At 36.9% G+C, this 25,511-nt stretch overlaps 5 protein-coding genes across 5 annotated transcripts; 3 read left to right on the forward strand and 2 right to left on the reverse strand.

Annotated features, from left to right (window-relative positions):
• Positions 1-2,328: 2,328 nt before the first annotated feature.
• Positions 2,329-4,349, reverse strand: LOC144648127 (uncharacterized). The gene is made up of 2 exons (XM_078507760.1): positions 4,284-4,349; positions 2,329-2,796 (listed from the first exon to the last, which is right to left on the reverse strand). The coding sequence occupies exons 1-2, from the start codon at positions 4,347-4,349 to the stop codon at positions 2,329-2,331; spliced, it is 534 nt and encodes a 177-aa protein (XP_078363886.1).
• A 1,334-nt stretch (positions 4,350-5,683) lies between these two features.
• Positions 5,684-7,165, reverse strand: LOC144649444 (histamine H2 receptor-like). The gene has a single exon (XM_078508936.1). It carries the CDS (start codon positions 7,092-7,094, stop codon positions 6,123-6,125), a length of 972 nt encoding a protein of 323 aa, XP_078365062.1. The 5' UTR covers positions 7,095-7,165; the 3' UTR covers positions 5,684-6,122.
• A 4,430-nt stretch (positions 7,166-11,595) lies between these two features.
• On the forward strand, positions 11,596-12,575 carry LOC144648734 (melanocyte-stimulating hormone receptor-like). Its single transcript, XM_078508207.1, has one exon. It carries the CDS (start codon positions 11,597-11,599, stop codon positions 12,494-12,496), a length of 900 nt encoding a protein of 299 aa, XP_078364333.1. The 5' UTR covers position 11,596; the 3' UTR covers positions 12,497-12,575.
• A 3,657-nt stretch (positions 12,576-16,232) lies between these two features.
• LOC144648128 (melanocyte-stimulating hormone receptor-like) lies at positions 16,233-17,156 on the forward strand. Its single transcript, XM_078507761.1, has one exon. It carries the CDS (start codon positions 16,233-16,235, stop codon positions 17,154-17,156), a length of 924 nt encoding a protein of 307 aa, XP_078363887.1.
• Positions 17,157-19,869: 2,713 nt separating this feature from the next.
• Positions 19,870-20,799, forward strand: LOC144652188 (melanocyte-stimulating hormone receptor-like). Its single transcript, XM_078512201.1, has one exon. The coding sequence runs from the start codon at positions 19,900-19,902 to the stop codon at positions 20,797-20,799; it is 900 nt and encodes a 299-aa protein (XP_078368327.1). The 5' UTR covers positions 19,870-19,899.
• Positions 20,800-25,511: the final 4,712 nt, after the last annotated feature.

Below are 25,511 nucleotides of genomic sequence, written 5' to 3' on the forward strand. Positions count from 1 at the left end.
ACAATTAATCCCCTGTTCCATGTACCCCCTTCAGCATCCAGGCAAATTGAAGCGGCCGACGAAAAATGTCCGGTAGTAAGGCAAATCAGAATGCGTGACCTTCAGTGCCCTTACTACAAAAAAAAAACAAAATCCTTACCCGAAAGCATGAGACGGGCGTCGGCAGCTAGCGGCCAGGGCCCGTCTCAAGAGAACAAAGAAACGGGTATATCTCCGTCAGCAAGCATGCGCAGAACATGCATACAATTAACAACAAAACATAACATAATTTTATTTTCTCAGAGCGTTTTTAATAGTCCGCAAAGCTCTAAACTGGAATGGTAAAATGTTCTTTGGGAGAAAGAAATTTAAAGATGATTCCATATCGACTATTACTCACCAAACAACAAATTGGAACTGCAAAAATACCACGCTGGTATTAATGAAAATAGATTAATAGCGCGTAGCTCAAAACTAGGCGGAAGGCCTAGTTGCCTATGCAAATTTTTCATGTTTGTGCAGCTCGTTTAACTAAGCAAAATCCTTGAATAAACAGACATAAAAAGACAAAAAGGCTTCGCAGACAAAAAAATAGTCGTCAGATAAACGCTACATTTCCTATCAAAGACAAAACTCCCTACAATTTTCTTTTGTGCGTGAGACCACCTCATATGTTATTTGAGACAACACTTCCTCTCTGTCCAACAGGCGAGAATCACACGCATCAAAGATCAAACCAAACATAGGAAAAATATATTTACCATACTGCCATTCTCATGATTAAGTTACTGGCACAAAAGGCAAAAAAAGAATTGCACATTAATTGTTCAATGTATAGTTGTCGATGACAAAACTTAATTGTTAACAAAAACGAAAGTGAGTGTGTGAAACTTAGGTTATTGATAACAAACGGCTCTAACAAAACTAGCCTATCAACAACTTAACAGTATAGTTTTCCTTTTTAAAAGGAGAACTACGCCTGACAGCCGAAAGAGTGCAATTATCTGCAGCAAGTCTATGTGTAAATTCATTTACGAAAGTTGTTTATTTAGTTTTAATATGCCAAAATATTAATGTGAAAAAAGACAGCTAATCCAATAAATTCGTCAATACCAAAGTTTAAGGGAGAAAAGAGAGGATTTTCAAATTTGATTATTAAAAACAATATAACGTAACGAGTGCCAAATTACCCGTACATTGACCCAATGACATGAGACTAAACATTGCACTTTGGGGGAGCAGGGATGGCGAGACGATGAGAGCGCTCACCTCCCACCAATGTGGCTCGAGTTCGATTCCCGGAACCGGTGTCATATGTGGGTTGAGTTTGTTGTTGGTTCTCATCCTTGCTCCGAGGGTTTTCCTTCGGGTTCTCCGGTTTCCTCCCTGAACAGAACCCAACCCTACTAAATTCCAATTCTCTCTGGAATCAGTGGGATCAAGAAGAGTCACAATGTGGAAGATGCTACTGTAAACACGGTGGGCACAAAGTGACCCAAAAACGCTCACCTTCATTCATCTTTTTCGTTTTTGATACTGGCTACCTGAAATTTTGCATAAATATAGAACTCGTCATTCTGAAAAATCGTATGTTTTTTGTTTTTCGTATTTCGAATTTTTTGGCGGGAAAATGACGTCACATAGTTGACGCCAAAATTTTTTTTAATTAATGTGGAACATTTTATGACAATTTCTGAAAGAACTTGTCGCAAAGATCCTAAAATTGAAAAAATTTACGTTTACGTTTTTAAATTTTGATAACGACTGCACTGAAAGCCAACTGACTACTCGTTCAATAGTGATGCACCGAACCACGCAAATTATAACTAAAATCTTTCCGTACAAACACAATATTTCCCTTGCGGTGTTCGCGACTCGTTCACAGTTACAAAGAAACAAAACTCAAATCCCCTTTAAAGCGTGCGTAAACATTTTATCGCAGTTTCACCGCATCACGGTTTTTCTTTTCGCTTGTTGACGATTCACGGAAAAAATAAAAATTTACAGAGCAGTGTTGATAATAAACTGCGTGTTACAAACGGCACAGAGTAATATGTGTAACTTTAAACTTGCTTGCACTTTCATCACTTGTTATGTGTCTTACCAACAGCTGATTGGGACTTGCTCGCTAGCCTACAAAATAACAAAACTTTAAATTTGGCGCCCGTTTCTTTGCGCCTTTTATCTCAGTTACATGTGTTTTTACTTCAGCTTTCGTATTGCACACGGTCAATCAAGAAGGAGAATATATGATTATAATATGATACAATATTGGTCATTGCTTTTATTTATTTGGTGGCTCCTAAAAGAGCCGTTTTGTTTATTTGACGCCGAGTTAAGAGTGCTTCTTTACTTCTTCTTGGTCGCTGTAGTTTTCTTGGTACCTGCCGGCTTTTTGACCTCCTTCTTAGTGCCAGGTTTCTTTGCGGCCACCTTCGACTTTGTTGCTGTCTTCGTGGCTGATGGCTTCTTGACTGTGGACTTCTTTGACGGAGCTTTCTTGGAAGATGGACTTTTGGCTTTTGTAGCAGACGTTTTCTTAGAAGGAGTTTGTTTCTTGGCTGCAGGTTTCTTGGCTGCAGTTTTCTTTGTAGCAACGGGTTTCTTAGCCTTGGCTGCGGGTTTTTTACTCGGCACGGCGGGCTTTTTGGACGGCTTTTTCTGTTCCTTTGGCAGCTTAAATGATCCCGATGCTCCCACGCCCTTGGTGTGGAGCAATGTACCACTGGCTGCACCCTTCTTCAGAGCTGTTTTGATGTGCTGGGCTGCTGTATCTCCGACCTTGTAGTTTGCTTTGATGTACTGGATGATACTGGCCTATAAATTTCAAAAAAAGTGAGATTATTATTTGTTAACATCTTGGTCTAAATTATATTATTGCAAGGGCTGATCCAGGGGGGTGGATTGGGTTGCTAGTCATCTCCCTTGCATTGATCAACTAGAAAAATGAAAATAAAGACATTAAAATAGAAAATAACGACAATGACACTGGGTAATGTGAAAATGTGTTTATATTTTTAGCTGAAGTAATTATGAAATATTTGTTAACATCCACCTTCCTTAGCCAGGCGGCCGTTCAAAGTTATGGATGGTTACTTTTCTTCTTTTTTTTGACAGCCTATATATTTACGAACTTCTGTGCTTAATGAAACAAAACGTGTGTATAATTTAAAAAAAAAAATACATTCCTTTTAGCTCTCAAGAGTTGTTTTAGCCTTGCTGGTATTGTTTTCTTCTCCATTTAACAACTTTTTAGCGAGTTTCTTACCGTTTTCTTCGCATGGAAGCGATTTCACATGCAAAGCCGCTGTTCTTAAAACATTGACTCACCAAATTGTCCCAATGCCACTTTGCCAAGGGCACGTGGGTGAGCAAAACAACGCATATCTGCTCTTTCGTGTAAGTTCGTGGCGTGTCAAGTGAACTTAAAATTTCAATCACTGTTCATACAAAATAGAGTTTCTGTCCCAAATATAATTCGAGGTATATGTAAGTTAGAGAAAAAATAGTTTTGCCAAATTATCAAGGAAAAACAGCAGTTTAATAAGTTAATTGAAAGCTGTTTAAAGCTGCCCAGAATCGCGGGCATCACGTCTAAGAGCTTCAACTTTTCAAACTTTTCTGAGGGTGACATGCCCCCAGACCCCCCTAGGGGAAGTAGCCTCAGACCCGAAATAATTTGGACTCCCTCTTTCAAAATCCTGCCTAAAAGCCTGATACTCCCCCCATCCCCCATAAAAAAGCTGGGGATAAAACAAGAAAGGAAACAAAAATATTGGTAAACAGCCACCCCTCTTTGCAAAACCCTGGATCCGCCCCCTGTGTTGTTACTTTCGATAGTTTGGGTGTAATTAAACTGGATTTTCTTTAGCCTCAAGTTTGCAAATAAACATAATTGAAATGCTGGAACCAAAGTAGAAGATTTTGGATGAGGGCTGAAGCAGTTCAATCCTGTGAACATTTTCATCATCATCGAACCATTTAAGCAAAGGTTACATCACAATAAAAAGGGCACTTATAAAACTCAGCTTTTCTCTAAGAAGGAACTTTTTCTTAAATTCCTCATACTGGCTCTCAATTTTTTTAAACTCTTCATAATCGAAATGGTTGGAAGATTAGCACTTTTGATAGGAATTGGAAAGCTTGAACATTTATTTTTTGGTTCAAGCGCCCAATGGGAATTCATACGTTCGCTAATAGATATTACAGGCATTATTTAAGAATTTTTGTACGGTTTTAGGCCAAGTTTGTCTTGTCTAAGTACGAGAAGTGCGCGCTGAAATCCGCCGAGGCATTTAACGTACTAATCTTGGCTTGTCTTGGTAAAATATAATTTTGTCATATCTTGAGATCATGGATTCCAATTCCATTGATGTCCAAAAAAATTCTTTTCCTTCACGTGCAACCCGACAGACCTTTTTTAGCCTATTTGTCATTATTTTGTGTTCGTACAAATTGCCCTCCAACGTCGCTTCAAGTTCAAACTTTTTTTGTTCTTTGCAAAAAAAACTTTTTAATTCTTCGTTTAATTATACTGATTGTTCTTATGCCCCTTTGGGTATTAATCAGTGTGATGAAATTTGTCGTTAAATATGTATGGATTAAATGAGACTGAACACATAATCAGAGCACAGTGGTCAACAAACAAAAGAAGTCATGGTATCTGGCAACGGATCTTGAGTTCTGGATTTTCTGACTTGAGTATTGTTGCGAGGAACTATCACGTTGACAACGAGAAAAATTTAGCAGCGGGAGGATAGATCACTAAAAAGGCAATAAGTTTGTGCTTTTGTAATTTTTATTCATAGATTAACAATATTAAACGATGAAAGCCTGAATAATATTCAAAAAATAAAAATAATTAAAACTTCTAAAGCGCAAATTTTATAAAAATGATCAAATGTGCTTATACCATGGATAAAAAGATACAAAGTAAAAATGATAATAATATATAAAAACTTAAAAAAATAGCTTAAAACTGCAGGCTACAAGTGAAAAGCAGGGTGCGTCTTAAAAATATGTTTTTTTACACTGACAAAAGATTGAATTAGATATAACGAATTTTTACTGGGAAAACTACTTCAGAGTTTTGGCGCAGATGAAATTGAATAAAAACTATAACTCCCAGACTTTCGATACGAATTTACCATGCGGAATATTTAATATGAGGTGAATTACAGAGAAGAGTATAAAAGGTTAAGTTTTAAGAATAGCGTTATGAATTTGTTTTGCCAATTTTATTCGAAATCCCGGAAAAGTGACATTCCATTTAAGTTTTGATCCGGAATTTTAAACTGTGGGCGAAAGGGAATACAAAAAAAGTTCAACAGTTTGTATACCTCTTTTATACCAAGATTTCTGCAAAAACATCCCCTAATCCAGGCCGTAGCCATACCTTTGCCATAAAAGAGGCAAGATATTGCTACGGGGCTCTGGGGGGGAGGCCCTCCCCCCAGAAATTATGAAAACTAGAAAATCTAAAACGTTTTTTCCCGAAACTGTTTAGAAGGTATTTTTTGAGAAAAGTCAATCTTGTTCAGCTGGGGATTTGGGTTAAAATGTAGACAACGTGAGTGCCTTATGTTGCCTCTTGCTACGTAGCTGTAATCTTGTAATCTTAGTGTGGATCATGCGTTTGGATCTGTCTATTGATCAGGAAATGCCAGCCACAGACAAGAGAGTATAAATATATCTTCCGCCACTCTGTATCCGATAAAATTTTTATTAAAATTGCTTTATTTAATTTTAATATGCCTGTACGTGATTCTTAATTAAAGAAAGATAGCTAATCTAAAAAATTTTGTTCAAGGAAGACAAATAGTGTTTTCAAATTTAATTAAAAAACTCTCAAAGAGAATTTAAAAGTTAACCTGATACTTATCAGCCCTACACTACATTTTCCTCAAATTAAAGAGGACACTATTTACAGTTTACAGAACAATAAGGAGATAAAAGTTAACATCTCTCTGCTAGGCAGCAGATGATATCAAAGACCAATGTTACTATAGCTGCGGTGAAAAAAAATATCCAGCAAAAGCAACTACTAATTCATTTTCCCCAAATTCAAAACATTTTCTTTGATGCAAGATAATGAACCTGTATTTCATACAACAATATTCCTTTCCTTGCTTATCGCACAAAATTCATAAAACTACGATCCAAAATTTAAGCTTTGACACTGATCTAAATGTCCGTTCCACAATGATGTCCTCATTGTGATTTTTTCTCAGTGCATTCTTTACAGCTCGTCGTATTTCTCCAATTCTCCAGCAGTACACAAGAGGATTTAAAAAGGAGTTAATGAAAACAACAGTTGTCACGTAGTCATATGCAATTTTCAATGTAATTGTGTACCCAGTAAACGTTTCCAGAAAAATCGTCACAAAAAGTGGAAAAAAGAAAACTAATAACAAACCATTAACATAAAGTACAGTTATAGAAGATTTTCTACATTTGAGCACGTTTATCGTGTTGCTTTGAACACTTTGTTGTTGCTGGGATATCTGGCGCTGATGTCTGCGAACGATCTGAAATATCTTCAAGGTGCTTATGGCTGTAACAAGAAATGTAAGCAGTAGTACTACCACAGGAACAAAAAGCCACCCACTCATCCAAAACCTCAGCAAAACGACTGCAAATGAAACTACCCACACGACAAAAACAGAAACCGTTATTCTACGAACGGTAACAACCTCGTTGTAGCGCAGATGAAGTGTTAAAGCGAGAAGTCGATCGATGGAGATTCCGCTTAGTGTTGCCAAGGACACGCCAGTGGTAGTATAGCTAGATATGCTCTGAATAATTCTGAAGGCACAGTAAGCGTTCGCGTTACCCACTAGTTCCGCGATGTGAAAGGCGACAAAAAAAGGCTGACAAATCACTCCGACGACAAGATCCGAAGCTGCGAGGCAAAACAGAAGGATGAAAGATGGCGAATGAAGTTCTTGTTTTCTCCAGATGACATGTAAAATAACAACATTACCAGTAGATGTTAACAGAGAAAACACAGTATTAAGAATAGACGTTAGAACACTTGCGATGAAGGTGTCTTTCGTTTGTTCCAAGTTAACGTTTAAGAAAAAGCAGTTGGGATTAATTATACTGCTTCCATTCATGTCGAAGATGAATGTTACTGACTAGCTATCATCCTCAGCGTGTCCTTTAATTTCTGTTGCTGCAGCTGATGTTAGTCATATATTGTTAATATCTGCCATATTCGTGACCCCCAATTGATAACCGAGACAGACGGAGCTGTCGAACTTATTTACTTAACTTCGTAGAAAGAAATTATTGTGAAAGTCGACCTGTCATCCGCTATCTTAATGAGCACACTCGAACTATGAACGAGATAGCTTTATATTTACTTTATTTTTAATGTTTTCAAAACTAACCTATTCACAGTCTTGCTTCGAAGCATCGAACCAAACAATTTTTTACACCTTTATCCATCGTTTTAACAGGAGTTGAATGAACTGATTATATCGGCTTAAGATGGAAACTTTAATTACTTCCTTCAACATTTCAAGACAAGGAAGCTTTGAGACGAATATAAGGCGCTTGCTTATCTCTGTTGACAGGCATGCGCAGTAAATAAATACACATAGTAGGCTCAAAAGAAAAAAGAATGGTTAAATAAACCATCCAGTTTTACCGAAAACAACGAATTTGAAAATAGAAAGTTGGTAAAATATAGCGGTTAAGCTGATTTTGGATGAGAATGACTTGCATGTAGGCCAATTTTTAAGTTGGGTACTATGTAATTTTTTTATGTTTGTACAGGTCTTTTTACCTAGCGAAAACTTCAAATAAACAGACATAAAAAGAAAAAAAGAGCTTTACCGACACATTTTTTTTATTTACACAACGTTACAATTGCCTTCGGAAGCAGAAAACGTTTGATTTTCTTTCGCATGGGTGAAAACTAACACAATATTTTAGCCAACGTTTTGTCTCTGTCATAATTTATTGGTGAGAATCCTTCACCTTTTGCAGACGAAATTATAAATGTCATTTGAACTTTGATCAAAATTTCAATAAAACATTTGTTAGATAGAAAAAAAAAACAGTATTTTTAAAAAAAAATGTTGTATTGTAATGTTTTGCTAAGTTTAAAAAATGCTTCAAAAGATATAACCGGCTGGCTCCTTCTAAAAATTGCATTACGGTTTAGATCATTGCTTAGAATTATTGTTGTCTTAAATTGTAGCCATATTGTTTTTATTCACCCTTTGTTACACCAACGCACTTGGAAAACGCACTGATCATTCCAGGTGTTTTCATTAATCATTAATCCTTATCCCACACACATGAAAATGTAAAAAAAAATACTTATTTTAAAATAAATTTCGCGTTATAAAGTAAAAGAGAAAATTAAAACAAAATCATAAAATCGGTAGCTTAATGGAATATGATCAATCATATGCAGAAAACGAATCCAGTTAAATATATTGTCAGTAATGAGGTAACAGTTTTTTTAATGTTTTCTTTTATGCAATGTAGGCGACGTATGTCATGTGTCTTGTTATCTTTCATTGGCCGTTTTCTCAGTCAAGAATAAACATATTTTGGAGGAGTCTTGGTAAAACGCTTCTTAGAAACTTAAAATTAGTTACGTAGAGAATTCTTTCTTGATAAGGTTTCATCTAACGAATTTCAATTGCTCGTGTAAAGCAACAATCTTTGGATTTTTTTTTGTCTTTTTCTTATAAACAGGGTTTTTTTTTTTTTAAAATTGCGCGCGAATTTAAGAATGAGGAATTTTAGAAAAATCTTTATTTTGAAAATAAAAAAAAAAAAAAAAAAAAAAAAAAAAAAAAAAATTCCCCCCCCCCCCCCCCCCCCCTGGCCCGAACAACATTTTTCAACGCCAGAGTCGTCTTGGTAAATCTACGCTAGTGTTGTCAAAATGCAGCTGTGTTTTTTTCTTATGCACATGCCCCACAACTCCAAAACCAAAAATGGGTCATAGATAAAAGCCATAGACCATGCTTTTAATGTTTTTAATACGGAGCGCTGTTGGACTGTGCTATACTGCAAGCGCTTGATTACATGGCCGTGCATCAAATTTGATGGGCTAAAATCTATATTGACGGCTGTCTAGATCTCCAATCTTGGCCGGCATCTAGACCGGTCAAGCTGTTACATTTGCGGCGAGAAACAAACATTGACTTGCTAAAAGTACTTAAATGAAAAAAAAGAGTAGAAAAAGAGGAAAGCAAGCCTTGGATCGCAGGCATGCAGTCAAAATTTAAGCTGAGGACAAAATTAATTGCGAAGTATTTACCGGACCAGAAGTTAGTAGCAATCAAGGCAACCGGTAGTCAGTTAAAATTAAATTTCTTTGTTGGTTGTCAGTTAAATTTCTCGCCCTAAAGACGACTTTTTAACCTGTAAGAATATTTTTTTTTAGTCAATATACGATGATAGAGAAAATTGAGAACCCAACTGGCAGTCATCTTGACCTTCTTTTGTCCAAATTCTTCATCGTCTTCCACAAGCGAAATGTCAGCGAGTATCTAAAGGCAAAAAAAATAAAAGCTTTTTCTTAACCATTGACTGTTCAGTCAATTAAATTTTGTCCTTTATATATGTCATAAGACACTAAATCGACCTAAATGATTTAAAAAACGTGATGCGTTGGAGATAAAGGTGATATATTAATGATTCCTTAAATGAACGTTATTCACTTTTAATAGACGATAGTGATTTATCATTAACCTTTAGTAATATTAATGCCTTTAGCAATATTTCTTGGAAATATTTTCAGTCCAAACGCCTTGATTGTAAATTTTCAAAATTCGCAATGTTTTGTATATAGCACACTTAGAGCGATTTCTTTCAAATGAACGAAATTTTGATTCGGCAAATGTCCGCCATGTTTACTCGCCTAGATGTCAAAGGTGACATGGCTTAGTGACCAAGCCTTCAAATGATAACTAAAATGACCTCTCGCGGGGCGATTAAGCGTCATAGACCGAGTACTTCTCGACCAATCAGAATGCCCCGATTCTTATATTCACCGTTAATAACCGAAAGTGAGCGATGTCTTATTGTTCAAATACAACAAGTACAAAAAATAAAAGCAAGAATGTGACACGTCACGTACAAAGCTCTTCCTGACAGACATGATGTTACTTTTGAAAATTTACCTTCAAACCACCATACAAATTTAAATTTATACAACAGCCATGAAATAACAAAATAACAATCTTATAACGCTCTTTCCATTTCTTGTTGGCATCCGTTTCTGTCCACGACCATTTTTATGGCTAAAAAACATAAGGATACGTGACAAAGATCAGGAACGATTTGGTACCGAGTATCCTTTCACACACAAGTGTGCCAACTTAGCAGGTGACCAACTCGAGCGTTAACTCTGTGATTGGTTAAAAGCCTTAGTACGTGTTTGTAAAACTAAGTAACATATTGAAGTGAATATATGAAATATCATGTTTCAACTGCGAGTCAATGCGTTAATAGGCAAACAACTTAAGTCGTTGCGAAAAAAAGCCTAAAAGACAATCAAGCTTATTTTAATTTCAGCCTTTCGTTTTAGCAGCTGCTTATAGGTTACGGACATAACTATAAGTATCCTGTTCTTGTATTTTCTGAGGTCAATTCAACACTGACATTGTTAGTAAGGGCCGAATCGCACTAGCGGACAAGTTTTAAATGTCATGACATTTTTGACCAAAACAAAATTGTCGCGACAAGTCAGAGACATCTTGAAGAGAACAAAAGGTGAAATTATTAGTACAATAGCTTTGCACGTGCTTCTGGCATCCCTGTACATTTCTCAGCACGGCCGTCTTGGGCAAACATTTAATATGCAGTACCACGCGGTAAAAAAATTCTAAAAAAATTTGCATTTAGAGCACGCGTGTTCTCATGCAGTGGAATAATGAGTCGTCTCAAGATAACTTTTTCTTTTCTCATTCTTACATTGGGCAAATACTTCGCTTATAAACATGCCTTGCCTATCGCGAAAAGATTTTGCGGCTGAATTATGATAGTGAGAGCCACATCACGGTGCATACTATCGCAAACATTTTGGTGTGCGTGTTGTTATTAGGTCCAGTTTGGGCCAAACACAATAGCCAATCAACAACGTATTGTTATCTGGCATTACGAGGGCATGGGAATGCGACTTGTCATGAAATGTCCTGCCTCGAGGCAGGACTTCGGCTCCTTTGATGATTTGTCCGTTTTGACAAAATTTGCCCTTGTCCAACAAGTCGTACGCACTTGTTTTTGCAATTGTTTGACAAAATGTATCGCGCGTGCAACGCGGACCAATCATAAGACAGCTGCTTCTTTGTTTTCCTAAAATGTTGGACAAGTTGTAGGTCTCGAAAAACGTAATCACACTTGTATTCTGCAACAAGTGACTCATTAATGATGAAATCTACCATTTGTTTCAAAATTTGTCCGCTAGTGCGATTCGGCCCTAACGCTCACAAAACAAACTTATTTGCCACTAATTACCAAATTTGAGCCGCCTTATTGTTTAAATACAGCGGGTACATAATTATGAATGGTTTGACATGCCACCTGCAGAACTCTTCATAAGCAGATAGGATATAATCTACGGTTAGAAAGCCACGTTCAAGATTTCAACATGAACACGACCCATCCTAGTGATCTAACGTGTTTTTTCTTGGATGTAAACTTGGAAAAAACTAGAGATACTTTTATCGCAAGTATTCTAACGTGTATTCTCAATGCAGTGTTTTCTGTGATAACAGTGACTGGCAATTTTATCATTCTACATGTCATCTGGAAAACGCAAGAGCTTCACTCGCCATCTTCCATCCTTCTGTTCTGTCTCGCAGCTTCGGATCTCCTCGTTGGACTGATCTGCCAGCCATTTTTCGTGGCGTATAAGATTGCCGAACTGGTGGGCAACTTTAGAGCGTATTGTATCTTGAGAATGATTCAGAACATATCTGGCTTTACCACGGCTGGTGCGTCTTTGGCAATTTTAAGCGGAATCTCTGTTGATCGGTTGCTTGCTTTAATCTTGCATCTACGATACAACACTATTGTTACCGTTCAAAGAATAGTGCAAACCGTTGTTGTCTTCTGGATCTTATCTGTGACAACCAACATCTTAAGATTTTGGATTCACCAGTGGATGATCTTTCCTTTGGTAATAGTCGTTACAAGTTTTATAGTTTCAACCCTTAGCACCTTAAAAATATTTAAGATCGTTCGCAGACATCAGCGTCAGATAAGTCAGCAGCAGCTGAATGTTCAAATCAACACAGTAAACGTCCTCAAGTGTAGAAAATCCGCTGTTACTGTACTTTATGTCTCTGTTTTGTTCTTGATTTTCTATGTTCCATTTTCGGTGACAATGATTGTGGAGACATTCACTGGATATACATTAAAAGTTAAAATCGCCTATGACTACGTGACAACTGTTGTTTTTATAAACTCTTTTTTGAATCCTTTTGTGTATTGCTGGAGAATTGGAGAAATACGACGAGCTGTTAAGAATACACTGAGGAGAAACTGATCACTTGAAAGAGAAACTAAGTAGCTTAGATGCATTAACCTGAATTGCCAACTCTTGTAATGCTGTAAACAAAACGAAAAAAAACACATCAAACTTGTAAGCAAGTAACGAAGTGGTTCAAGTGAATTTCGTCAATTACAATAAGCTGGTGAAACGTTCATATTCCATCGAGGAAAACAGAGCCAGCCTTGAGGTATACAACAACACACAGGAAGAGGGCGGAAGAGCCTCCAGAAAGAGTCATTATGGTGGGCAAAATGTATTAAATGTGTGTGTAGATGTTGCCATATAAATGTCAGATAAAGCTGTTAGATTGGCTTAGCTTTCCAATCTGTCTTGCCCGAGCTTTACACGCTAGTTATTTTGTTTTACTCACTTGCTGGTGCATGATGATACTTCAGTCGTCCAAATGCGTTAAAGTGTGTTACTGAAACTTTCTTTAATCTGTAAAGCGAGGCAGGTCGAAAAGGTTTTTCTGCAATAGCTACAAAATGTAGTATCAATCAGATATTAAGAGGAAATGGATGACTAAAAAGAGATTCTTCCATCCTTTTGTTTTGCCTTGCAATTTTGGATCTCCTCGTTGGACTGATTTGCCAGCCATTTTTCGTGGCATATAAGATTGCCGAACTTGTAGACAACATTGGAGCGTACTGTATCTTAAAAATGATTCAGAGCATATCTGGCTGGACAACGGCTGGCGTGTCTTTGGAAATTTTAAGCGGAATCTCTGTTGATCAGTTTCTCGCTTTAATCCTTAATCTACGATACAACATTTACGCCTATTTACGGTGTAAAACACCGAGTTTTAAGAAAAGGTTTCAAATTTGCTATGTGAATAATTGATTGTAGTGTCAAAATCCAACACACGTGCAACTGACAAGGTTTATCCCTATGTGCTTTAGGGAATTACCTCCCGCTTTTAGCTGAGTTTCCATGGTAACCATGTTTTAGCAGTTTTTGTGTAAAAAAATTAAACATATAAGAGTATGGAATTAAAACTGAAACTCGTTCCCGATAACTAATGGTGGCCAACCAGCTTTCTGAGTCAACAAGATGTTTGCTCACACAGTTTCAGTGCTCACTTCTGACACAGGTAAAAGCGGGAGGTAATCACCTAAAGAACCTGAGGACAATCATGTTCAGTTGCACGTCCAGTGGATTTTGAAACTACAAACAAGGGTCATTAATAAAAAAAATTGAGAAGCAAGAAAACCCAAAATGGTACAAAAGGGATTTGTAACTGGCCTCGCAGCAACTTTTTTCATACAATTTTTTTTTAATTTTGAAATTTACGTTTATACTTTAAGGGTATTAAAATTGGAAATCATTTTAATTTTATTTTGATCTCTTCATTTCTGCCTTATTTGATACGACGACTATTTTTATGCTTGAAAAGGTCGTATCTTTTACCAAACAAAAGAAATTGTCCGCTTTCCTTTACCAACCTTGGTCTTAAAATTTTAAACGATTAAATTGAAACTTGAAAAAAAAAAAATAGACGCTGATACGAAATCGACTGCCAAGTTCCAGAGCGATAAGAAACAAGAATCCTATCAAACACAACTGTACCAAGGTTCGCAGGTTACCTTAGTCCAGCGTTAATCCTGTGATTGGTTAATAGGCTTTAAAAGTGTTGTTTTGTTGTTTGTACAACTAAATAACATATTATTGTATTCTCTGCATGAAGTCAATTTAACTCCGATACACTGTATTTTAAGACCATTCATAAAAATCAACCTATTATATAAACAGCCTTGTTTTGCAAGGATTCCCAGGCTTGAGCAAAACCGTTATTGAACACAGGTAAAAAAACGATAATTTTACCGTGGTGAGATCGATGACTTGAATTATGCTTGATATTATGTTTGTCCATTTTACTTAAATTTGTTGGTGTATAGTCAAAACATCTTCGGATATTCCTCGGAAGTCTTCGAGAAACTTCGAAAATCTTTGGTGATCCTCAGTAATCTTCGAAAAATTTCGGGAAATGTTTAATTCATTCGGAAAATCTTCAGAAATCTTCGAAAAATTTCGGGAAATGTTTAATTCATTCGGAAAATCTTCAGAAATCTTCGGAAAATTTTCGGAAAATCGTCAAGACTTCGTTGTTAGTAAGTTTATAAAATAAATAAGATAATACATGGTTGCTTTAAAACATGAAATTTCTATTCGAGTGCTTAACTCGATATCTCATGCACCACTCGTTCGCTGCACTCACTCGTGCAATATCGAGTAAGCGTATATCACTCGTTCGCTGCGAACAATCGAAGAAAAATTTCATAACTCCGCGTACTCTTGTATTATTCACCATTAATTACCGACAGTGAGCTGTCTTATTGTTCAGATACAGCAGGTAGATGTATACCTCACTGAAGAAACGTTGACCTAAGAAAAGCATAAACCATGAACGACGCGACCCAAATGTTTACTGGGAAATCTGGGAAATAATCGTCATCTGTGACAGAATGAACATGATAATAAAACAGGTTGCATAAAACCTGCTCTTATGGCTCTCAAAGAAAGAAAATATCTTGATTATCAATAAAAGGAATATTACTAAGCTTACCAAGGCTGTGTGTAATGGGAGGCGCGGTGGCCTAATGGTTAGAGCGCCGGACTCCGGATCGAGCGGTCCGAGTTCGAGCCCCGGCAGGGGTCACTTGTGTTGTGTTCTTGGGCAAGACACTTAACTCTCATAGTGCCTCTCTCCACCCAGGTGTATAAATGGGTACCGGCGACATAATGCTGGGGGGGTACCCTGCAATGGACTAGCATCCCATTCAGGGGGGAGTAGAAATATTCCTAGCTGCTTAATGCTACGGAAACTGGGATAAGCTCCGGCAGTGCGAGCCACTTGGCTCGTGGCTTCTCCTTTACCAAGGCTGTGTACCCAGAATACCATTTGGTCTTATTGTTTATGGTTTATGCTTTTCACAGGGTCAATTAGGTATATACATTGAAGAATAGCAATATCACATGTCACCTGCAAAGCTCTTCAAAAAGGGATGTTATTTCTGAGAACTTACTTTAAGCAAGGCAAATTTAATATTGCACATCAGCTGTGCGGTGGCTTCAAAATAGCAATCTTACGAATTTTACGACGTTCTTTCCATTTCTTTTTGATATTTATTTCCTTTCGCGGCTATATTTTGGACTGAAAACTTAAAGCTACGTGACCAAATTTAGAACGATTGTTCAACTAGTATGATTTCAAACACAAATGTGCCAACTTAGCAGGTGATCCACTTGACCGTTAAACTCTGTGATTGGTTGAAAGCCTCTATAAGTGCTATATTCTTCTTTAAAAAAAACAAAATAGCATATTGGAGTGAACTCATGAAACATCATATATTTGAACTAAGAGTCAAAGAGGTACTGTGCACACAACTTAAGCCATTGCAAAAAGATAACCTGGAAAACAATACGTTCAAGCCTAATTTTTCAGGGTTTCTTTTCGCAACTGCTTATAAGTTGTGCACATAACTTGCAAGGTCTTTTATTCATTAAGAATAAGTATATGCTTTTCTAGTATTTTGTGAGGTCGATTCAACTGTGACATTTTTAAGAGCGTTTACAAAACAAGCTTTTTTTAAGTTGATTACTGAATTGAATGTGAGCTGCCTGATTGTTTGAATATAGCAGGTGTCTAATGTGAATGGTTTGACACGTCACCTGCAAAATTAGCACATACAATGTTATCTATGGCTGAAAAGTCATCAATATATTTTTCAGCATGAACATAACCCCTCCTAGTAGTTTAACGTGTTTTTTCTTGGATGTAAACTTGGAAAAAAACAACGACATTTTTACCGCAAGTGTTTTAACGTGTATTCTCAATGCAGTGCTTTCTGTGATAACAATTACAAGCAATTTTATAATTTTACATGTTATTTGGAAAACGCAAGAGCTTCACTCGCCATCTTCCGTCCTTTTGTTTTGCCTTGCAACTTCGGATCTCCTCGTTGGACTGATTTGCCAGCCATTTTTCGTGGCGTATCAGATTGCTAAACTTGTAGACAACATTGGAGCGTACTGTGTCTTAAGAATGATTCAGAGCATATCTGGCTGGACAACGGCTGGTGCCTCTTTGGCAATTTTGAGTGCAGTCTCTGTTGACCGACTTCTCGCTTTAACGCTGCATCTACGATACAACACTATTGTTACCGTTCAAAGAATATTGCAAACTGTTTTTGTCTTCTGGATCTTATCTGTGACAATCGTCATGTTAAGATTTTGGATTCGCCAGTGGATCATCCTTCCTGTGGTAATAGTCGTTACAACTTTGATAGTTACAACACTGAGTACCTGCAAAATTTTTCAGATTGTTCGCAGACATCAGCGCCAGATAAGTCAGCAACAGCATAGTGTTCAAATCAACGCAGTAAACGTGTTCAAATGCAGAAAATCTGCTGTGACCGTACTTTATGTCTATGGTTTGTTCTTGATGTTCTACATTCCATTTTTAGTGACGATGTTTGTGGAGACATTCAGTGGATACACATTAAAAGTTAAAATCGCCTATGACTACGCGACAACTGTTGTTTTCATTAATTCTTTCTTAAATCCTTTTGTTTTGTGCTGGAGAATTGGAGAAATACGACGAGCTGTTAAGAATTTACTGAGGAGAAACCGATCAGTTGAAAGGATAACTGAGTAGCTTAGATGCATTAAACTGAATTGTTACTGAACTTGCAACTGGAAGCTCTTGTACTGCTGTAAACAAAACGAAAAAAAAACACATCAAATTTGTTAGTAAGTAACAAAGTGGTTGAAGTGAATGGCGTCATACGCAATAAGCTGGTGAAACGTTCACATTCCATCGACGAAAACAGAGCCAGCCTTGAGGTATACAACGACACACAGGAAGAGGGCGGAAGAGCCTCCAGAAAGAGTCATTATGGTGGGCGAAAAGTATTAAATGTGTGTGCCGATGTTGGTATATAAATGTCAGATAAAGATGTTATAGATTGGTTTAGCTTTGCAAGCTGTCTTGCCCGAGCTTTACATGCTAGTCATTTGGTTTTGCTTTAGGCACGCTGGTACATGGTGATACTTGATTCAGTAGTCCAAATGTGTTGAAGTGTGTTACTGAAATTTTCTTTAATCTGTAAAGCGAGGCAATAGCTGCAAAAGAAATATTTATCAGATATCGAGATGAAATAAACGAATTTAAGATATCTTCTGAATGTGGCAAAGAAAACAAAGAGCGTCTAACTACAGTGTAAAACGCCGCTGTGTCAGAAGTGAGTAATGAAACTCTCTGAGCAAACAACCCAACACCTTGTCTCATGCAGACAGCTTGTCGGCCAGGTTCGTGGACTCTATTCAGACTGCGAGGCGGAATCTGCTCAATCTTATTTTTAAGTTTTAGCAAACCAAAATTTTCAAACTTGGCCAGAATGTAGATCAGGTGGAACTATTACTAAAAATTATATAAAAAACTGACTGAAAATAAAATAATTACTTCATTTTCAGTCAGATTTTGTCTTTTAAGCGAACGTTGATGATAAACGGTGGTATGCTCTAGTAACAGTTTTAAGGGTGCACACAACGTATGACTTAAAAAATCACCCAAAAAAGAATAAGGAAAGATACGTTCAAACAATTCATAATTATTGAAAAGAAGACATGTTTCTGAATGTGTTACATGAACAATTTAGCTGCAAATATGATATTTTCAGGATTTTCAGAAAACCCAACATGGTACTTGTTAACTTGGTACACAACTCGTTTGAGAAGTCCGAAAATCTTTTACAATTGTTTAAAAAAAACACACGTTGCTCATTTGTTGGTTAACATTTCATAACAACTTTAGACCACGAATCAAAGAATAGTGCGATTTTTAACGGTCAATTTTGCTATTTTATAGATCGAAACTGCCGTGATATGAAATGAAGTTTTTCGACCTCGGTAACACTTGCATTTCGCGCTGTCAAATTTCTTTGATTTGCAGCCCAAAAATATAGATATTTTTGAACAATTCGAAGAAACGTTTCTCTTTTGTTAGGTTTTATTTTATAATACCGTGCCATGTACGAAGTTGAAATTTTCCGTTTTTAATGTTTCCGTTTTTTTGCCATGCTGAAATCGTCAAAATAAGCTAGAAAATGAAAAATCTGAAAAATATTTATTTGAAGTCAAATTGCTCATAGAACCATTTTAATATTTTAGCAGTATGCCTTCTTTTCAATGACGTATTAATTATTTAGATGTATCTATTTTGTTCACATTTTTGCATGATTTTCAAGTCATATGTTGTATTCACCCCTTCAAAATCAACCAATCAATCAATCAATCAATCAAAACCTTTATTTAGACACGATGGAGTAAAAAACGCTACATAGCTTGTGGGGTCGTGTGTAAACAAGATATTAATACTAGTAGATAGAAACATTAAATTATATTAAGGTAAAAACGCTAAACATATCGCTAAAAATAAATTAAATTGCTGAATTGTTACAACGATAAAAAGATAAAAAGCGCTAAGAACTCTTAAGGGATCTGTCAAATCCTCATGGGTCACCGTCACCGTTGACCTAAAGGAGAAATCTGATTGAACTCACAGCACGTCAATAGCAACTATACTGTTCCGTTTTAAAAGCCGCTGTAACGCTAACGGAAAGAGCTGCGTTACAGAGCTTTACGCATATTTACATAGACGTCAAGTTTAACTTTACGCGTCTTTTCGGTAGTTCTTAGGTCTCTGTAAGAAATATTTTTAAGAAATATTTTTAGCAACAGTTCCACTATAGACCTACGTTCAGGTCAAGTTTGAGAATTTTCGTTTATTTTTCATTCTGAACGCCTCCAGGCGGTTCGTTTTGTTTTGGCCTCGAGTCATGGAAATCTTTGCTGAAAACACTGACTTGAATTACGAATTCTAGTCACACCATCGTCATCTAGATAAGATTAATGTTTATAGTAGATAAGACTATTGTTTATTGCAGATTTTTAACTATTAGCATGTTCTAAAGAGCCACAAATTTATTAGTTGAAAAATAATTACGTGTCACTCTCGATAAATAAAGTTTGATTGATTGATTATTGATTGATTTAAACACACGCAGTATGCCGGTAATTGTGTAATATAATATAAGTTAAGTAACAACAAATGATTTGAAACATGTAATGTGATTGGTTGATCCCACCTGCTGACGAGTGCCGCACATGTCACGGTTTTAGTTTGGGCAAATAACTTTCTTGATCTCAAATAAAACTTGAACAACAAAAGCGACTCCTGCAGTGTCTATAATCCATCACCAAAATGAAGGTGCTTTTAAATTGTTTAACGCTGCGGGTGTAAATTATATACACGACATCCAACACATGTGTCACCCCAAATTAGCATACAATATAAGTTAAACACCTATAACAGGTCGACCGTTAAGGTTGTCTTCAATATGAACAGAACCAATGTAAGCCATCTTAACTGCTTCTTTTTGGACGTTAATGAGGAAGAAACAGACCAAACCTATATCGCAAGTATTCTAACATCTATTGTTAATGCAGTATTTTCTATGTTAACGTCTTCTGGAAATTTCATTATTTTACATGTCATCTGGAAAAAACAAGAACTACATTCGCCATCTTTCGTACTTCTGTTTTGTCTTGCTGTTTCGGATCTTCTCGTTGGACTGATTTGTCAGCCATTTTTCGTGGCGTATCAGATTGCCGATCTTGCAGATAACTTTAGCGCGTTTTGTGTCTTGAAAATGATTCAGAATATATCTGGCTTTACGACATCTGGAGTGACTTTGGCAATTTTAAGTGGAGTCTCTGTTGATCGACTTCTCGCCTTAACCCTTCACCTACGATACAACACAATTGTTACCGTTCAAAGAATATTGCAAACTGTTGTTGTCTTCTGGTTCTTATCTGTGACAATCGTCATGTTGAGATTTTGGATACGCCAGTGGATTATTTTTCCTGTGGTAATAGCCGTTACAAGTTTTCTTGTTACAACATTGAGCACCTTGAAGATATTTCAGATCGTTCGCAGACATCAGCGCCAGATAAGTCGGCAACAACAGAGTGTTCAAATCAACACGGTAAACGTGCTCAAGTGTAAAAAGTCTGCTGTGACTGTTCTTTATGTTTACGCCTTGTTCTTGATATTTTACGTTCCATTTTTTGTGACGATGTTTGTGGAGACATTTGCTGGATATACATTGATGGTGAAAATAGCGTATCACTACGCAACAACGGTTGTTTTTATTAACTCCTTTCTGAATCCACTTGTGTACTGCTGGAGAATAAAGGAAATTAGGCGAGCTATAAAGAATGCATTAAAGAAAAAGTGATTGAAGGAGAAAACCTTAGTACACTTGATAAGAATGGTTTACTTTAAATTGAATGGTTTAGATTTATTAACCTGTTTCGTACTTCCAATTAGAAGTTGCAAGCGCAATTTAAAATGTGTGCTCTTTTCAATTTCAAGGATAATTTTATGTATTGGGCGAGGATTCGACAACAAAAGTCAATGAACTTTCCGCATTTAAAGAAAAACATTTTTAACCACCAAGGATATACGGTGAAGCTGTCACAGGCCAAATGTGCTTTCCCTTTAACATTATATTTGCTTCTGTTTGCGTCTTACTTTTCAAACGGAAATGTAGTGTCCAACTACGCTGGGCAAACACAACTTGTTTCAGCGTTAGTAACGTTGTGATTCGTCAAGAAGATCTGACTCTAATATAAATTGAAGGTGCTATGTTCATGTATTTGTTTCACAATTTTGATATTGGTTTATTCAATTGTATACGACATATCGAACATCAGCTGCTACACTAATCATTATCAACATGTAGGTTGGTTATGTTGTTTACATTCATTTACAACTTGACTTACAATATGAACATAATATGACTTACAATATGATTTACAACTTACAATATGAACAAAACCAACCTAAATTACTTGAGCTGCTCCTATCTGAACGTAAACTTGGAAAAAACGAAAGACACTTTTATCGCAAGTATTATAACATGTATCCTCAATGCAGTTTTTTCTCTTATAACATCTACTTAAAATTTCACTATTCTACATGTCATCTGGAAAAAGCAAGAACTTCACGACCTTCACTCGCCATCTTTCTTCCTTTTGTTTTGCCTCGCATCTTCGGATCTCCTCGTTGGACTAATTTGTCAGCCATTTTTTGTGGCGTATCAGATTGCCGAACTTAAGGACAACTTTAGAGCGTACTGCGTCTTGAGAATGATTCAGAGCATATCTAGCTGGACAACGGCTGGTGCCTCTTTGGCAGTTTTGAGTGCAGTCTCTGTTCTCATAATTGTTTCCGTTCGGAGAGTTTTGCAAACTGTTTTTGTCTTCTGGATCTTGTCTACGACAATCGTCATGCTAAGGTTTTGGATTCGCCAGTGGATCATCCTTCCTGTGGTAATTGTCGTTAATAGTCTCCTAGTTACAACACTGAGCACCCTGAAAATATTTCATATCGTTCGCGGACATCGGCGCCAGATAAGTCAGCAACATCAAAGTGTCCAGTTCAACACGGTAAAGGTAGAAAAATCTGTAGAAAATCTGCTGTGACCGTACTTTATGTCTATGGTTTGTTCTTTATTTTCTACGTTCCATTTTTGATGACAATATTAATGTTTGTGGAGGCATTCACTGGATACACATTAAAAGTAAAAATCGCCTATGACTACGTGACAACTGTCGTTTTTATTAATTCTTGCTTAAATCCACTTGTGTATTGCTGGAGAATTGGAGAAATACGACCTGCTTTTAAGAATGCACTGAGGAGAAACTGATTGAAAGAGGAAACCAAACTGCAATACACAGTTAATAGAGGACCAACTTTTAAATTTTAACCACAGACCGAATGTATTTGCCATTCTACCTTCGATTCTTTTCAAACGGAACGGACGAAATAATGTAACATCGAACTGACTGAAGTATTTAATTTTTTAATCTGTAAACCGAAGCAGGTCGAGCATCTTTTTTTAAAAATGTTAAGCTTTAATAGTATGGCTGCAAACTGTTAACTCGAGAGATTCTTTTGAGTTTCGCAAAGAAAAGAAATAAACCAGGCATTTAAGGGATAAAGGGCTGTTTAAACAGAAAAGCTTTTATAATTTGCTATTCGATATTTTTGTAGTGTCGAAAGCCATTGCGCGTGCAACTGGACATGTTTACTCCAGATGCCCCGGGCGATTACCTCTCACGTTAATTATCCGAATCAGTATTGTACTGCATGTTGACCTCGTAAATAGCCTAAATGGCTTTTTCCCAGTTAAAAATATTAATGACTGAGCAAACCATGTAATATATTGCTGTAACAGGAAGCTTTTTATCCAATTTTGTGAATCCTATGTAGACTGGAAAACGGAACCTGACCACACGCAATCTCGAGCCCAGAGTCCGTCTATGTCGGTCAGCGGTACGGGACGGACTCTGGGAAACTGGAATTGATCAGATCAATTTCAGGTCGATTTCAGGTAAAACCTTGGTCTTCCGGTTTTTATTGCGCATGCTCTCAGGTCTAAGCGGAAGTAAATTTCCCAGAACGGAAGTAAATCGAGAAAGTTGAACTATTTCTAACACAGTATCGACAGAACTGGTGTTTATCGAAGCAACAAAAGTAACAAAAACGTTCTGCAGTTAATAAAAGAGAGAGTCTGGTGTTTTGATTTCCGTTAGTCTCTTTCTTGAGCATACTGCTATATTGGTTTTAAATCAAAGATCTTGTTTGCCTTCCAAGATTCCGCCTGTGAAGACTGTGTGCATGTGTTTGTTGTTGTTTTGCGGAAGACAGTGAAGAAATTTACATAATGCACAACGCACGGACAGTCTAAGTTTTGAATGAACAAGTGGATTATCCTTCCAGTGGTGACATTTGCTCTGACTTTTCTTGTTATAACAGTGAGCACCTTGAAAATTTTTCAGATCGTTCGCAGACATCGGCGCCAGATAAGCCAACAGCAGCGAAGTGTGCAATTCAATGTAGACTGTCCACAGCCCTCTATTTTTTCGTGTTTTTTTCGATCGATGAGCGCGCAGTGAGAACATCGAGAGAACTGGACGCCAGCGCAAAACGGAAGAAGCAAGGGGGTGGGGGGCGGAGAGCCAAAAAATATTTTTCTTTGGCTCGCAGCTTCGCTCGCTTCCCGCCCCCTCCCCCTGCGCGCTCGCACTTCGCGCTCGCTTCGTTTACTTTTTTGCGTTGAAAAATCGAGAGGCTGTGGACAGTCTAAATTCAATGTAGTTAACGTGATCAAATGTAGAAAATCTGCTGTGACTGTAGTTTATGTGTATGGATTGTTCGTAATATTCTATCTTCCATTTTGGACAACGATGTTCATGGAGACATTTTTTGGATTTACATTAACGGTGAAAATCGCCTATGAGTACGCGACAACTGTTGTCTTTATTAACTCCTTCTTAAATCCACTTGTATACTGTTGGAGAATAGGGGAGGTTCGTCGTGCTGTAAAGAATACACTAAGTGAGAACATCTTTTGGTGAGTCAAGGAAGCAGCTTTAGGGTTGTAATTTTGGGAATTTTGTTATGTCGAGCAAGAGAGATAATGTTGAGGCGCCTGCTGAGTAAACATCATGAGAGGACTGATTAAACCCTCAAAAGCTAAAAGAAAATTAAAATAAATGTATTTGTAAAAAATTGTCGCCGACCAAACTTGGCCGAATCTGGTCACATGCATGTGATTGTGGTTTTCCTTCGACACTTTCCTGTGTGTATATTTAAATGAAAAACGGAATTACGTAAAATCAACCGAACGAAAAAAATATCAATATGCTTGATCATTTAATCCAGTACAGGTGTTACCACCCTCTTCCTATTTATGTTTTTGTAAGTAAATAGTGGGTTTTTGAGAGAAATATTAACACCTTGAGTGTAACCGGTTTTTCAAGATCGTTTGGTTACTTGTGGTGTTTTTAATTAAACGTGAGAAATCACTCTCTGTATTCCTTGAAGTCTTTATTATAAGTGACAAAATTTGTTTGTCTTGTTATCTTTTCGCTACTTCTTTACACCTTTAATTACTTTTTGCGAAATGTAAATTAGTATTTTAAAATGCTTTCATAATTTTTTACAGGAGTCGAGCAAGAGCTTCAGTGTTTTCATTAAAAATATTAATCAAATATGCGGATATGGTACCAATGGGTATCGGTTTAAAACGTGACGTTGGATTCTCCCAAAGAAACGTATACGTATACTTTGTGTGCAATTGAAACAACAAAACAGCCGAACTAAAGCTGTACTTACAAATGATTGTGACTACATTCCGACGATGGCCGTACGCACCTAGAAATCTGGCTTAAATGGCGAGATAAAATGTGCTTGTAGTCAGCGGCAGCAACTACCATTTGAAGCGAATATAAAATGAAACTTACAGATATAATGAAATTGAAATCGAACCAAGGAAAGTCTGTAAAGCAGGTCGAAAACGTTTCTGGTATAACTAAAAACAGTTACTGACAGAAAATAGACGAAATTAAGAGATTTTTCTAAATGTGGAAAAGAAAACAAATACCACCCAATTTTGCAGAGCTTAAAAGACCGAGTTCAAATTTTAGTTTAAACTTGCTAGGCGAATAATTGTTTGTAGTGTCCAGAGCCACTGCGTGTGCAACTGGGCATGATTACAGGTGCTTCAGCTAAGTGAGAAAAATGGACTGAGCATTTATATCTTTTTTTTTCATTTATTGTTAATGTTATAGCCATTTCGTGGTTTCTATTAAGACTGCTGGGCGGAATCTGTCCACACGGCCGTAATCACGAAAAACTGTGAAACCGGTTAATAAAAAACTTACGTATACAGATATATTTTTATTTGGAAAGATGATGATGAGCTTTTAGCTAAGCGTTCAACCGCCATTCATAGTTTCAGTTCCCGCTGCGTTGTCAAGATACAACTCCTTGTAATGTCCACACTGATTACTGCAGCCTCTAGCTCCAATGACCGAAACAGCGGCTTTCTACCATTATGGCACTAAATGCGCCCAAATAATTCAAAAGAAAAATGTTCAC

This window comes from Oculina patagonica, chromosome 4 (assembly GCF_052425735.1).
Source record: "Oculina patagonica isolate OP01 chromosome 4, crgOcupat, whole genome shotgun sequence".
NCBI classification, from domain to species: Eukaryota; Metazoa; Cnidaria; class Anthozoa; order Scleractinia; family Oculinidae; genus Oculina; species Oculina patagonica.

Bases quoted from the DNA above. Each gene is read 5' to 3' on its own strand.
- LOC144648127 (XM_078507760.1), bottom strand. From the start codon at position 4,349: ATGGAATTGGAATCCATGATCTCAAGATATGACAAAATTATATTTTAC. The intron at 2,797-4,283 runs GTACGTTAAATG...TGAAATTTATAG, and splicing joins ACCAAGACAAGCCAAGATTA to GCCAGTATCATCCAGTACAT.
- LOC144649444 (XM_078508936.1), bottom strand. From the start codon at position 7,094: ATGAATGGAAGCAGTATAATTAATCCCAACTGCTTTTTCTTAAACGTT.
- LOC144648734 (XM_078508207.1), top strand. From the start codon at position 11,597: ATGAACACGACCCATCCTAGTGATCTAACGTGTTTTTTCTTGGATGTA.
- LOC144648128 (XM_078507761.1), top strand. From the start codon at position 16,233: ATGAACATAACCCCTCCTAGTAGTTTAACGTGTTTTTTCTTGGATGTA.
- LOC144652188 (XM_078512201.1), top strand. From the start codon at position 19,900: ATGAACAGAACCAATGTAAGCCATCTTAACTGCTTCTTTTTGGACGTT.